This window comes from Piliocolobus tephrosceles, chromosome 10 (genome assembly GCF_002776525.5).
Source record: "Piliocolobus tephrosceles isolate RC106 chromosome 10, ASM277652v3, whole genome shotgun sequence".
NCBI lineage: Eukaryota > Metazoa > Chordata > Mammalia > Primates > Cercopithecidae > Piliocolobus > Piliocolobus tephrosceles.
The window spans coordinates 66,016,751-66,030,814 of NC_045443.1; the positions used below are offsets into that span (position 1 = coordinate 66,016,751).

At 42.0% G+C, this 14,064-nt stretch overlaps 1 protein-coding gene and 1 pseudogene across 2 annotated transcripts in view; both read left to right on the forward strand.

The window, feature by feature from the left end:
* NUP107 (nucleoporin 107) overlaps nt 1-14,064 on the forward strand; it is a 57,161-nt gene that overhangs the window by 8,661 nt on the left and 34,436 nt on the right. For both annotated transcript variants that reach the window (XM_023195340.1, XM_023195341.1), the window contains 3 exons: nt 2,082-2,185; nt 6,008-6,135; nt 8,017-8,065. In XM_023195340.1, coding sequence (XP_023051108.1) covers nt 2,082-2,185; nt 6,008-6,135; nt 8,017-8,065 — 281 coding nt within the window. The remainder of the gene's footprint in view (nt 1-2,081; nt 2,186-6,007; nt 6,136-8,016; nt 8,066-14,064) is intronic.
* Nucleotides 10,759-12,341, forward strand: LOC111528620 (annotated as a pseudogene).

The window sequence follows — 14,064 nt, forward strand, 5'->3', positions numbered from 1 at the left end:
CCAGGCATGGTGGCAAATGCCTGTAATCCCAGCTACTCGAGAGGCTGAGGCAGGAGACTCAATTGAGCCCAGGAGGCGGAGGTTGTGGTGAGCCAAGATCACGCCATTGCACTCCAGCCTGGGCAACAAGAGCAAAACTTCGTCTCAAAAAATACATAAAGAAAGAAAGAAATAGAGTAGACACTTTTCTAAAGAAGATACACGTATGACCAATAAGCACATGAAAATATACTCAAATGTCATTAATCGTTAGGAAAATCCGAATCAGAACTACAGTGAGATACGAGATACTGCCTTACACCCATTAGTATGGCTACTAGAAAACAAACAACACAACAGCAAAAACCCAGAAAATAACAAGTATTGACAACAATGTGGAGAAATTCAAATCCTTGTGCACTATTGGTTGGAATGTAAAATAATGCAGCTGCTATGGAAAACAGTATGGCAGTTCCTCAAAAAGTTAAAAATACAATTACCATATGATCCAGCAAACCTGCTTCTGGGTATATATCCAAAAGATATATATATATATATCTACTTTGAAAGCAGAGTCTCAGAGATAATTGTATATGCGTGTTCATAGCATGATTCATAGTAGCCAGAAGGTGGAAGCAAGCCAAGTACCTGTTGATAGATGAATGGGGGGAACAAAATGTGATCTATACATGCAATGGAATATTATTCAGCCAAAAACGAAGGACATTCTGACACATGCTACAGCATGGATGAACCTTGAGAACATTATGCTAAGTGAAATAAGCCAGTCACAAAAGGGCAATACTCTATGGTTCCACTTACATGAGATATTTAGAAGAGTCAAAACGTGTAGAAACAGAAAGTAGATGGATGGTTGTCAGGGGCTGCGGTAAGTGGGAGTGGGAAGTTAATGTTTATTAAGTACAGAGTTTCAGTTTCACAAGATGAAAATAGTTCTGTGGATACATAGTGGTGATGGTAGCACAACAATGTGAATGTACTTACTGACGCTGAACTATACACTTAAAAATGATTAAGCCAGGGTTAGTGGTTCATGCCTTTCATCCTACCACTTTGGGATGCTGAGACAGGAGTTAGCAAGACTCTCTCTACAGACTAATAAACAATTAGCTGGGCATGGTGGCTGGTATATACCTATAGGCCCAGCTACTGGGGAGGCTGAGATGGGAGGATCGCTTGAACCTCGGAGTTTGAGGCTACAGTGAGCTATGGTTGCGCCACTGTACTCCAGCCTAGGTGACAGAGCAAGAGCCCCCTCTCTTAAAAAAAAAAAAAAGAAGAAAAATGATTAAGATAAATTTTATATTATATGTATCTTGCCAATTAAAAAAAATTTTAAGGCCAGGTGTGGTGGCTCATACCTGTAATCCCAGCACTTTGGGAGGCCAAGGTGGGCTGATAATGAGGTCAGGAAATCGAGACCATCCTGGCTAACACAGTGAAACCTCATCTCTACTAAAAATACAAAAATTGGCCAGGCATAGTGGCATGTGCCTATAATCCCAGCTACTCGGGAGGCTGAGGCGGGAGAATCGCTTGAACCTGGGAGGTGGAGGTTGCAGTGAGCTGAGATCACGCCACTATACTCCAGCCTGGGTGATAGAGCGAGACTCTGTCTGAAAAAAAAAAATTTTTTTCTTTACTATAGCAGTGAATTTATAAAAGACTTGTAGCTATTTCAATTTTCAAACAGGCTGGGTGCGGTGGCTCATGCCTGTAATGCCAGCACTTTGGGAGGCTGAGGTGGGCAGATCACCTGAGATCAGGAGTTTGAGACCAGCCTGGCCGATATGATGAAACCCCATCTCTACTAAAAATACAAAAAGTAGCCGGGCATGGTGGTGCACGCCTTTAATCCCAGCTAATTTGGAGGCTGAGGCAGGAGGATCACTTGAACCTGGGAGGTGGAGGTTGCAGTGAGCTGAGACCATGCCATTGCACTCCACCCTGGACAACAAGAGTGAAACTCCATCTCAAAAAATAAATAAATAAACATAAATAAATGTTAAAACAAACAGAATTACCTAGAAGTATGTCACTTAACTTTTCTTTATTCCCTTTTTTTTTTTGGTGTATTCTAGCATCCATGAGTATGTTTTCTGATTTCCTGCAGTCTTTTCTGAAGCACTCTTCGAGTACAGTTTTTGATCTTGTGGAAGAGTATGAAAACATCTGTGGTAGTCAGGTAAGCTAATTTCAGTCCATCATTAGTCAAACTTCAGTATTTTTAGTTTTATAAACAGCATGAATCTCCTAATTTTCATAGTGTTTAAGGGAGATGTCTTAGGGGAACAGTGGCAGGAATGGAGGGAAAGTCAACTAGAGCATCTCTGCATTTTACATATAGAGGGCCCATATAAGATTTCTTTGGGAGAAAAAAGGATTCTGCTGCTTTACAAAAGGAAAATCCAGCCTGATGCAATGGCTCACACCTGTAATCCCAATGCTTTGGGAGGCCAAAGCAGAAGGATCACTTGAGCCCAGCAGTTCAAGACCGACTTGGGCAATATGGGAAGGCCTTGTCTCTACAAAGATACATTTGCCAAGCATGGTGCTATGCACCTGTGGTTCTATCTACTTGGAAGGCTCACATGGGAGGATTGCCCAAGCCCCAGAGTTTGAGGGTACAGTGAGCTTTGATCACACCACTGCACTCCAGCCAGAGTGACAGAGTAGACCCTGTCTCAAGGAAAATCTAAAATTTACAAGGAATATTTAGAACTCAACAATAAGAAGGGGGGTAGGGGGAGGGAGAGCATCAGGAAGAATAGCTAATGCATGCTGGTTTTAATACCCAGTTGATGAGTTGACAGGTACAGCAAACCACTATGGCATATGTTTACCTATGTAACAAACCTGCACATCCTGCACATTTATCCTGGAACTTAAACAAAATAAAACTCAACAATAAGAAAATGAACAATCTAGTTAAAAAATGAACAAAAGATGGGAACAGGCACCTCACCAAAGAAGATATACAGATGGCAAATAAGCATATGAAAAATGCATCCGCCAGGCGCAGTGACTCATGCCTGTAATCCTAGCACTTTAGGAGGCCGAGATGGGCGGATCACTGCAGGTCAGGAGTTTTGAGACCAGCCTGGCCAACATGGTGAAACCCTGTCTCTACTAAAATACAAAATTAGTCAGATGTGGTGGCGGGCACCTGTAATCCCAGCTATTTGGGAGCCTGAGGCAGGAGAATCGCTTGAACCTGGGAGGTGGAAGTTGCAGTGAGCCAAGATTGAGCCACTGCACTCCAGCCTGGGCGACAAAGTGAGACTCCATCTCAAAAAAAAAAAAAAGAAAAGATACTTCACATAATATGTCATTAGAGAATTGCAAATTAAAATAGAGATACTACAACATACCTATTAGAATGATGAAGATCCAGGCCAGTGCTGTGGCTTCCGCCAGTAATCCCAACACTTTGGGAGGCTGAGGCAGGAGGATCACTTGAGGCCAGGAGTTCAAGACCAGCCTGGGCAGCATAGCAAAACCCTATCTCTGCAAAAACAAACAAAGAAATAGAATGATGAAGATCCAAAGGACACCACCAAATGCTGGAGAGGATGTGGAGCAACAGGAACTATCATTCATTGCTGGTGGAAATGCAAATAGCTATAGCTACTTTGGAAGGCAATCTGCAGTTTCATACGAAACTAAACATACTATTGTCATATGATCCAGCAAACTCCTTGATATTTACCCAGGTGAGTTGAAAACTGTGTGTACACAAAAACCTACACAGATGTTTATTACAGTTTTATTCATAACAACTTGAAAGCAACCAAGATATCCTTCAGTAGGTAAATGAATAAACTGGTACATCTGAGCAGTGAAACATTATTCAGTGCTGAAAAGAAACTGGCTATCAAGCCATGAAAAAACATGGAGAAACCTTAAATGCATATTGCTAAGTGAAAGAAGCCGATTCGAAAAGTATTATAGGATTATAACTATGTATTATATGATTACAACTATATGACATTCTGGAAAAGGCAAAACTTGGAAACAGTGACAAGATCATCGGTTGCCAGGAGTTAGTGGGGAGGGAGCAATGAATAGGTAGAACACAAGATTTTTAAGGCATTGGAACTACTCTTTATGCTATAATGGGAGACACATGTCAGTGTACATTTGTTGTAATTCATGGAATGTACACCACCAAGAATGAATCCTAATGTAAACTATGGACTTCGGGGGATAATGATGTATCAATATAGGCTCCTCGGTTGTAACAGATGTACCATTCTAATGTTGGATATTGATGGTGAGGGAGGCTGTGATTGTGTGGAGGAAGAGATATTTGGGTACTCTGCTTTCTGCCCCATTTTGCTGTGCATCTAAAACTAGGCCAGGTGCAGTGGCTCACACCTGTAATCTCAGCAGTTTGGGAGGCCGAGTTAGGTGGATTACCTGAGGTCAGAAGTTCATCACCAGTCTGGCCAACATGGTGAAACCCCATCTGTACTAAAAATACAAAAAAATTAGTCAAGTGTGGTGGTGGGCACCTGTAATCCCAGCTACTCAGGAGGCTGAGGTGGGAGAATCGCTTGAACCTGGGAGGCGGAGGTTGCAGTGAGCTGAGATTCTGCCACTGCACTCCAGCCTAGGCAACAGAGTGAGACTTGTCCGTCTCAAAATAAAATAAAACTACACTAAAGAAGTCTATTTTTAGAAAGAGGAAAGACTTCAAGAAAATACTGCATTCAGTAATAATTGAAATAATAGTAATAGACAACTTTTTATCATTTCATGTTTTCATAATTGACCTCTGAATTGTTCTATTATAAATGCAGTAGCTTCACTAAATAACAAAAGCAATAATGATCACATAGTGAATCACTGGAGTCAGGATTCCAACTGAGAATGTAATGAATGAAGTGCAGATAACACTTTTATGAAGTACGTGTCTTAAGACAGTAGTAACATTACTTTGTGAATACTTATTAAGGGGTGGGAAAACCCATTGTGGTATTCTGAATGAGAGTAATCTTGTTCCTTAATTCCCTTCACAAGATAATGAGGTACTGTTAATAACCTTTGAGAACGGTTTTCTTTACCCTGGATCAGTTTTCTTTACCCTGGGTCGTTAAACCTCCTGGTGAATAATTGTGTGTGTGTTTCTAAGGGGACCATTCATGCCTTTTCACATGTGCCTCAGTCCTGAAAAGGTGTTTTTGTTTTTGTTTTTCTCCCCAGACAGAGTCTCGCTCTGTTGCCCTGGCTGGAGTACAGTGGCAGGATCTCTGCTCACTGCAACCTTTGCCTCCTGGGTTCAAGTGATTCTCCTGCCTTAGCCTCCGGAGTAACTGGGATTACAGGCACGCACCACTACGCCTGGCTAATTTTTTATTTTTTTTTAGTAGAGATGGGGTTTCACCATGTTGGCCAGGCTGGTCTCGAACTCCTGACCTCAAGCAATCCACCTACCTCGGCCTCCCAAAGTGCTAGGATTACAAGTGTGAGTCACTGTGCCCAGCCTCTGAAAAGGTCTAAGACCACTATTTTGGAACGAGGAAGGACTTTCGTGAAGTTTTGTTTAGAAATGATAATGTTTTTGGTGCCAATCTTAGGAAAATATCTTTCTTGATTAGTTACCTGATACAAATTTTTCAAGCATAATTTTAAAATAACTTTTTAAATTTCAATTGCTAAAATGTTGGCTTATGTTATGATTTTTTCAGTTATAGGTTTGGTTTAACTTATCCTCTGGGTAGATATACAGGGAGAAAAAAATATCCCATCACTGCCACTGTTGGATCTGAAATCAAGAGTATGTTAGACATATATATACTCAGATAAACACGCCTTGTTCCAAATTAGATCCATTTCTAGTGGGAACATCACATTACGTTTAATTTAAAAAGACAAAATAGAGAAGGCAATTTTATAATATACACTTATTATATACAATTATTTTAGCACTCTGTTAAAATACAAACTTACCTGTGACTCAAAATTGTAGAAAATTAACCTCTTTACGTCTGTGTTTTTTATTTAGGTGAATATACTGAGTAAAATAGTGAGTCGAGCAACACCTGGACTTCAAAAATTTTCAAAAACAGCCAGTATGCTCTGGCTTCTTCAACAGGAGATGGTCACATGGAGGCTGCTGGCTTCTTTGTATAGGTAATGGCGTCTAGAATTCCTAAGTGAAATAAACATAAGGTAATAAACCAAAAAGCAGATTAATTTAAAAGTTAGGGTAGGTCGTGCTTGGAAATAGGTTTTACTATTTTTGATGCTTATCATTTCTAATACCTTAGTTGTCAAGAGTGAGTTATGAGGGAAAAGGAAGATACCAGATCATAAAGCTGGTAGTTACCAAAATTGGATGTGTGTAAAGACTTAAGGAAAGTACTAAAAATAGTGCAATACTTAGGCTAAATTAAGAAAAGAGCTGAAAGTTAGACTTCATGTATTACGGAAGTTTGAAAGAAGTTAACCAAATTTTCCAGAAGACAAAGATTATACCATGTACATATCCTTGAATCTAGGAATTTTATGCCTAGAAATTTAACCTAAGGAAATAATGAGAAATATATATAACCACATATGAATAAAACTTTTAAATCTCAAAAAATTAAAAACTACTACTAAGGAATTGGTTAAATGAATTACAGCAGCTCTGTTACAACCAGAATAACTTGCAGCCATTTTAAATTACCACTTGTGGGCTGGGCGCAGTGGCTCAGGCCTGTAATCCCAGCACTTTGGGAGGCCAAGGCAGGTGGATCACTTGAGGTCAGGAGTTCAAAACTAGCCTGGCCAACGTAGTAGAACCCTGTCTCTACTAAAAATACAAAAATTAGCCAGGCATGGTGGTGGGCACCTATAATCCCAGCTACTTGGGGGGCTGAGGCAGGAGAATCACTTGAACCTTGGAGACAGAGGTTGCAAGCCGAGATCGTGCTACTGCACTCCAGCCTGGGTGACACAGTGAGATTCCATCTCAATAATAATAATAATAATTTAAATAAATAAATTACCATTTGTGTATATTCATTGACATGGAAAGATATTCATGACATATTGTTATATGAAAACTGAATTTCATGTTAATGTATAAATGATGCCCCCTCCGCCATTTTTGTTTTTGTTTTTGAAAAAGAGTCTCGCTCTGTCGCTCAAATTGGAGTGCAGTGGCACAACGTTGGCTCACTGCAACCTCCGCCTCTGAGGTTCAAGTGATTCTCCTGCCTCAGCCTCTTGAGTAGCTGGCATTACAGATGCTGGCCACCATGCCTAGCTAATTTTTGTATTTTTATTTTATTTTTATTTTTGAGATGGAGTCTCGCTCTGTTGCCCAGGCTGGAGTGCAGTGGTGTGATCTCGGCTCACTGCAACCTCTGCCTCCCAGGTTTAAGTGATTCTCCTGTCTTGTCCTCCCGAGTAGCTGGGATTACATGCGCTTGCCAACACGCCTAGCTAATTTTTGTATTTTTAGTAGAGACAGGGTTTTACCATGTTGGCCAGGCTGGTCTCAAACTCCTGACCTCAGGTGATTCACCCACCTTGGCCTCCCAAAGTGCTAGAATTACAGGTGTGAGCCACCGTACCTGGCCTAATTTTTATATTTTTAGTAGAGACAGTATTTCATTATGTTGGCCAGGCTGGTCTCGAACACCTGACCTCAGGTGATCCACCTGCCTTGGCCTCCCAAAATGCTGAGATTACAAGCGTGACCCACTGTGCCCTGCCTAATTTTTGTATTTTTAGTAGAGACGGGGTTTCACTCTGTTGTTGGCCAGGCTGGTCTCAAACTCCTGACCTCAAATGATCTGCCTGTCTCAGCCTCCCAAAGTGCTGGGATTACAGGTATGAGCCACTGTGCCTGGCATGTTGTCCCATTTTTGTTTACAAAAATACAGGTATACGTATTTGAAAAAAATAAATAATAAAAAAATTTTTTAAAAGTTAGCCAGAGTTTCCTTCTCTCAAATGCTCAGTGGTGATTTCATTATATTCATGTGAAATAAGGCTTTTTTATTTTGTATTATTTTTCCCCAGAGACAGAATACAGTCTGCATTAGAAGAGGAAAGTGTACTTGCTGTTACTGTAAGTTTTATATTAATTTTTTCCTTTATAAATACATAAAAATTAAAATACTACTAATAGGATTTTTTTTTTTTTGAGATGGAATTTCACTCTTGTTGCCCAAGCTGGAGTGCAATGACGCAATCTCGGCTCACTGCAACCTCCATCTCCCGGGATCGAGTGATTCTCCTGCCTCAGCTTCCTGAGTAGCTGGGATTACAGGCGTGCCCCACCACATCCAGCTAATTTTTTGTATTTTTAATAGAAAACGGGGTTTCATCATGTTGGCCAAGCTGGTCTCGAACTCCTGACCTCAGGTGATCCACCCACCTTGGCCTCCCAAAGTGACGGGATTACAGGCATGAGCCACTGTGCCCAGCCAGGATTTATTTTCAACCTTCAATGCTGAGTTTCTTCATTTTAAAAATTTTACAAGTAAATAAAAGGTTCAGTCTCAAAAAATAATCAAATACTGATTTATATTAGAGAGTTAAAGGTAAAAGTCCCTTTTTATCCCACTGACTAGTGTAACGGTTTTGGTATATATCCTACCAGACATTTTTCTATGCATCTTTATGGATACATACAGATATACAAACATACTCGCACATATTTGTATACACACACGTATTTGTTTTTTAACATAATATGATTGATTTCATTTATACATTATACTGAGAGGTTTTTTTTTTTTTTTTTTTTTTGAAATGGAGTTTCACTCTCACCCAGACTGGAGTGCAGTGGCGCAACCATGGCTCACTGTAACCTCCGCCTTCTGGGTTCAAGCAGTTCTTCTGCCTCAGCTTCCCAAGTAGCTGGGACTACAGGCTTGTGCCACCACGCCTTGCTAATTTTTGTATTTTTAGTAGAGATGGGGTTTCACCATATTGACCAGGCTAGTCTCTATCTCCTGACCTCGTGATCCGCCCCCTCAGCCTCCCACAGTGCTGGGATTACAGGTGTGAGCCACTGTGCCCGGCTTATACTGAGAGTTTTAAAATTAATATTTCTTAGATTTTTTAAAATTCATCTAGGTTTTACCGTATTTTTTCATACTATGTCAGAGTATAAAAGTACTGTAATTTTCTGAGATATTCAGCTGGACATATTTAGGTTGTTACTAGTATTCTTACTGTAGCCATTAATAATGCAGTAAATAGTTTGGTGTAGAGGCACATGCCTGTGGTCCCAGCAACTTGTCAGGCTAAGCCCAGAGGATCACTTGAGCCCAGGAGTTCAAGGCTACAGTGAGCTATGATCACACCACTGCACTCTAGCCTGGGCAACAGAGTGAGATCCCATCTCTAAAAAAAAAAAAAATGCAGTGAATGTTTTTCTTCATACATATGTATGTGTGTGAGAGAAAGTCTGGACAAGTAAACACCATCCTTTTGCTCTTAGTATTCAATGCTGTCTTCTACAGCCTCCAGGTCTGGGATCCTGAAAGGACCTTGGGTGATAAAACTGGACTTGGCTGGATTGAGGGTTTGGGAAAGAAACATGCAAATAGCCTCAGATGATTTTTAAATGCAGCAAATAACGTTTCTGGATGAGACTTGTTCCCAAAATAACCAGCTATATCTGTTTTGAAAAAATATGTACACATATGTGCCTGTTAAACTACCAAGACCAGATGCCTTTTTGGGGGTTAACTTCTGTATATTTTCTGGTTTTAAAAGTAATTCTTTTTTTTTTTTTTTAAGAGATAGGATCTTGCTCTGTTGCCCAGGCTGGAGTGCAGTGGCGTGATCTCAGCTCACTCCAACCTCTACCTCCTGGGTTCAAGCGATTCTCATGCCTCAGCCTCCCTAGTAACTGGGACTACAGGCATGCATCACCACACCCAGCTAATTTTTGTACTTTTATTAGAGACAGGGTCTTAACCATCTTGTCCAGGTGGTCTTGAACTCCTAGCTTCAAGTGATCCACCTGTCTTGGCCTACCAAAGTGCTGGGATTACAGACGTGAGCCACCATGTCTTGCCCAGAAGTAATTCATATTTGAAGCAAGTATATATAGCTAAAAAAGACAATGTATATTTATAATAAATATTTTATGTGTATCTGTTAGACTGCTTTTTTTTTCTTTTGTTTCTTTTTCTTTTTTGGGGAGTGGCCAGCACAGCAGGGACATGGTCTCACTTTGTTTCCCAGGCCAGAGTGCAGTAGCATGATCATAGTTGACTGCAGCCTCGAACTCTTGGGCTCTAGTGGGCCTCCTGCCTCAGCCTCCCAAGTAGCTAGGACCACAGGTGTGTACCACCATACCTGGCTAATTTCTTTTTTATATTTTATAGAGATGGGGGGTCTTACTATGTTGACCAGGCTGGTCTCAAACTCCAAGGCTACTTTTTCATTTAAAATATTTTTTAATATCTTTCCAATCTTTTAATTTGTTTGTCCTACAAATACTTCATTCCAATAAAGTAACATGCACATCTAGGAAGACTGTCATATTTGGCTATTTATTGACCTCACTTACTAGTTTTAATAGGTTTCCTCTGATTTTCCAGGCGATTCTGTTATCTACAAGTAGTGATGACTTTGACTATTTTTCCATACTTATTGCTAACTTAGTTCTTTTCCTGGTTTTATTATGTTAGCTAGAATTTTCAAAGTAAAGTTGAATAATAATGAATTCTTACTCTTCATCTTCTGGATTTTAAAGGGAGTATCTCAATTTACAGTTAAGTATAGTCAGCCTTCCTTATATCTGGGTTCCACACTCATGAATTTAACCAACCGCAGATCAAAAGTATTATTTTAAAAAAAAATAATCACCAAGAAGCGGCTTCTCTGCTCCTTCTCGAATCTCCGCCTGGCTCAGCCTGCCTGCCTTCACTCCTGCCCCCACCATGTCCATCAGGGTGACCCAGAAGTCCTACAAGGTGTCCACCTCTGGCCCCTGGGCCTTCAGTAGCCGTTCCTACATGAGTGGGCCCGGTGCCCACATCAGCTCCTCAAGCTTCTCCTGAGTGGGCAGCAGCAGCTTCCGGGGTGGCCTGGGTAGAGGCTTTGGCAGGGCCAGCGGTATGGGAGGCATTACCGCTGTCACGGTCAACCAGAGCCTGTTGAGCCCCCTTAATCTGGAGGTGGACCCCAACATCCAAGCAGTGTGCACCCAGGTAAAGGAGCAGATCAAGACCCTCAACAAGAAGTTTGCCTCCTTCATCAACAAGGTACGGTTCCTGGAGTAGCAGAACAAGATGCTGGAGACCAAGTGGGGGCCCCTGCAGCAGCAGCAGATGGCTCGGAGCAACATGGACAACATGTTCGAGAGCTACATCAACAACCTTCTGCTGGCAGCTGGACACTCTGGGCCAAGAGAAGCTGAAGCTGGAGGTAGAGCTTGATAACTTGCAGGGATAACTTGTGAAGGACTTCAAGAACAAGTACAAGGATGAGATCAAAAAGTGTACAGAGATGGAGAATGAATTTTTCCTCATCAAGAAGGATGTGGATGAAGCTTACAAGAACAAGGTAGAGCTGTAGTCTCGCCTGGAAGGGCTAACTGAAGAGATCAACTTCGTCAGGCAACTGTATGAAGAGGAGATCAGGGAGCTGCAGTCCCAGATCTCGGACACATCTGTGGTGCTATCCATTGGCAACAGTTGCTCCCTGGATATGGACAGCATCATCGCTGAGGTCAAGGCACAGTACGAGGAGATCACCAACCACAGCCAGGCTGAGGCTGAGAGCATGTACCAGATCAAATATGAGGAGCTGCAGACGCTGGCTTGGAAGCATGGGATAACCCGTGGCATACAAAGACTGAGATCTCTAAGATGAATGGGAACATCAACCAGCTCCAGGATGAGATTGAGGGCCTCAAAGGCCAGAGGGCTTCCCTGGAGGAGGCCGCCATCGCAGATGCTGAGCAGCACAGGGAGCTGGCGGTTAAGGATGCCAACACCAAGCTGTCCAAGCTGGAGGCGGGCGGGCCAAGCAGGACATGTCGTGGCAGCTGCGGGAGTGCCAGGAGCTGATGAACTTAAGCTAGCCCTGGACATCTGAGCTCGGCCTGTGGGGGCCTCACAAGCCCTGGCCTCAGCTACAGCCTGGGCTCCAGCTTTGGCTCTGGCGCGGGCTCTAGTTCGTTCATCTGCACCAGCTCCACCAGGGCTGTGATTGTGAAGATCGAGACCCGCGATGGGAAGCTGGTGTCCGAGTCCTCTGATGTCCTGACCAAGTGAACAGCTGTGACAGCCTCTCCTAGCCTAACCCTTCTGCAGCTGCCCCAGAGAGGCTGCTGTGCAGAGGAGCACAGGGAACAGGAGACCCACCTGAGGCTCAGCCCTAGCCCTCTGCCTACCCGTGGGGGGAGTTTACTGCCTGGGGTACCCCCCTTGCCCATGCCTATAGCTATAAAACAATTCAATTTTTTTTTTCCAAAATAAAACCTCAGCTAGCTCTGCCAACTGTCAATAAAAAAAAAAAAAAAAAAAAGTCCAGGTGTGGAGGCTCATGCCAGTAATCCCAACACTTTGGGAGGCCAATGTAGAAAGCTTCCTTTAGCCCAGAGTTCAAGAGCAGCCTGGGCAAGATAGCAAGACCCTGCTCTGCAAAAAGTGACGAACTTAGCTGGGCATGGTGGTGCACAGCTAGTCCCAGCTACATGTGAGGCTGAGATGGGAGGATCGCTTGTGCCTAGGAGGTCAAAAATGTAGTGAGCTGTAATTGTGCTACTGCACTCCAGCCTGGGTGACAGAGCGTGACCCTGTCTCAAAAAAAAGATCATTGGGTTTGTACTGAGTATGTGCAGATGTTTTTAATCTTTATTCAGTAAGTGATATAACAACTATTTACATATGTAGCATTTACGTTATATTAGATATTAGATATACATAATCTAGAGATGATTTTGTTTATGTTGTTGTTCATTATTTTTTTATCACAGCCAGGTCCAATAGAGATGATTTAAAATATACTACAGCATTTTGGCTGGATGAGGTGGCTCATGCCTGCAATCCCAGCACTTTTGGAGGCCAAGGCGGGTAGATTGCTTGAGGCCAGGAGTTTGAGATCAGCCTGGCCAACATGGTAAAACCCGTCTCTACTAAAAATACAAAAATTACCCACATGTGGTGGCAGGCACCTGTAATCCCATCTTCTTGGGAGGCTGAGATATGAGACTCACATGAGCCCAGGAGGCAGAGGTTGCAATGAGTCGAGATCAGGCCCACTGCACTCCAGCCTCGGTGACAGAGTAAGACTCTGTCTCAAAAAATAAATAATTAAATAAAATACACTACAACATTTTATATAAGGGACTTGAACATCCACAGATTTTGGTATGCACGAGGGGTCCTGGAACCAATCCCCCATGGATACCAAGGGACGACTATATGTTTACTAGAGGTTGCAGTTAGTCTACTTCTAACTTATGAAGGTATATATATTTTTTCACATCAAAATGACAAGGTAAAATTTACGAAGATATGTTTATGAAATATTCTGGTACCTGTCAAGAAGTCCATGTAGCTTTTCTCCTTCAACCCATGGATAAAATGGGTTAATTAATTTGACCCATTCTTGAACTGCTCACAGTATATTATCCTTTTAATATACTGCTTAGTATTACTTGCTAATATTTGCATTAAATTGTCTTTTAAAGTCAGTTGTAAGAGCCTTGAATTGCTCTTAGCTTTTATTACTTATCAACTTCTGTATAGACTATAAAGGATGTTAAAGTTTTTAAATGTTTAGTTTCTAACATGTGACATGGCTGTATTCAGCCCTTTATTACATTTTTTTTTGTTTTTTTTTTTTTGAGATGGAGTCTCGCTCTGTCACCCAGGCTGGAGTGCAGTGGTGTGATCTCAGCTCACTGCAACCTCTGCCTCCTAGGTTCAAGTGATTCTCATGCCTTAGCCTCTGAGTAGCTGGGATTACAGGCTTGCATCACCATGCCCAGCTAATTTTTGTATTTTCAGTAGAGATGGGGATTCACCATTTTGGCCAGACTGATCTCAAACTCCTGACCTCAAGTGATCCACCCACCTTGGCCTCCCAAAGTGCTGG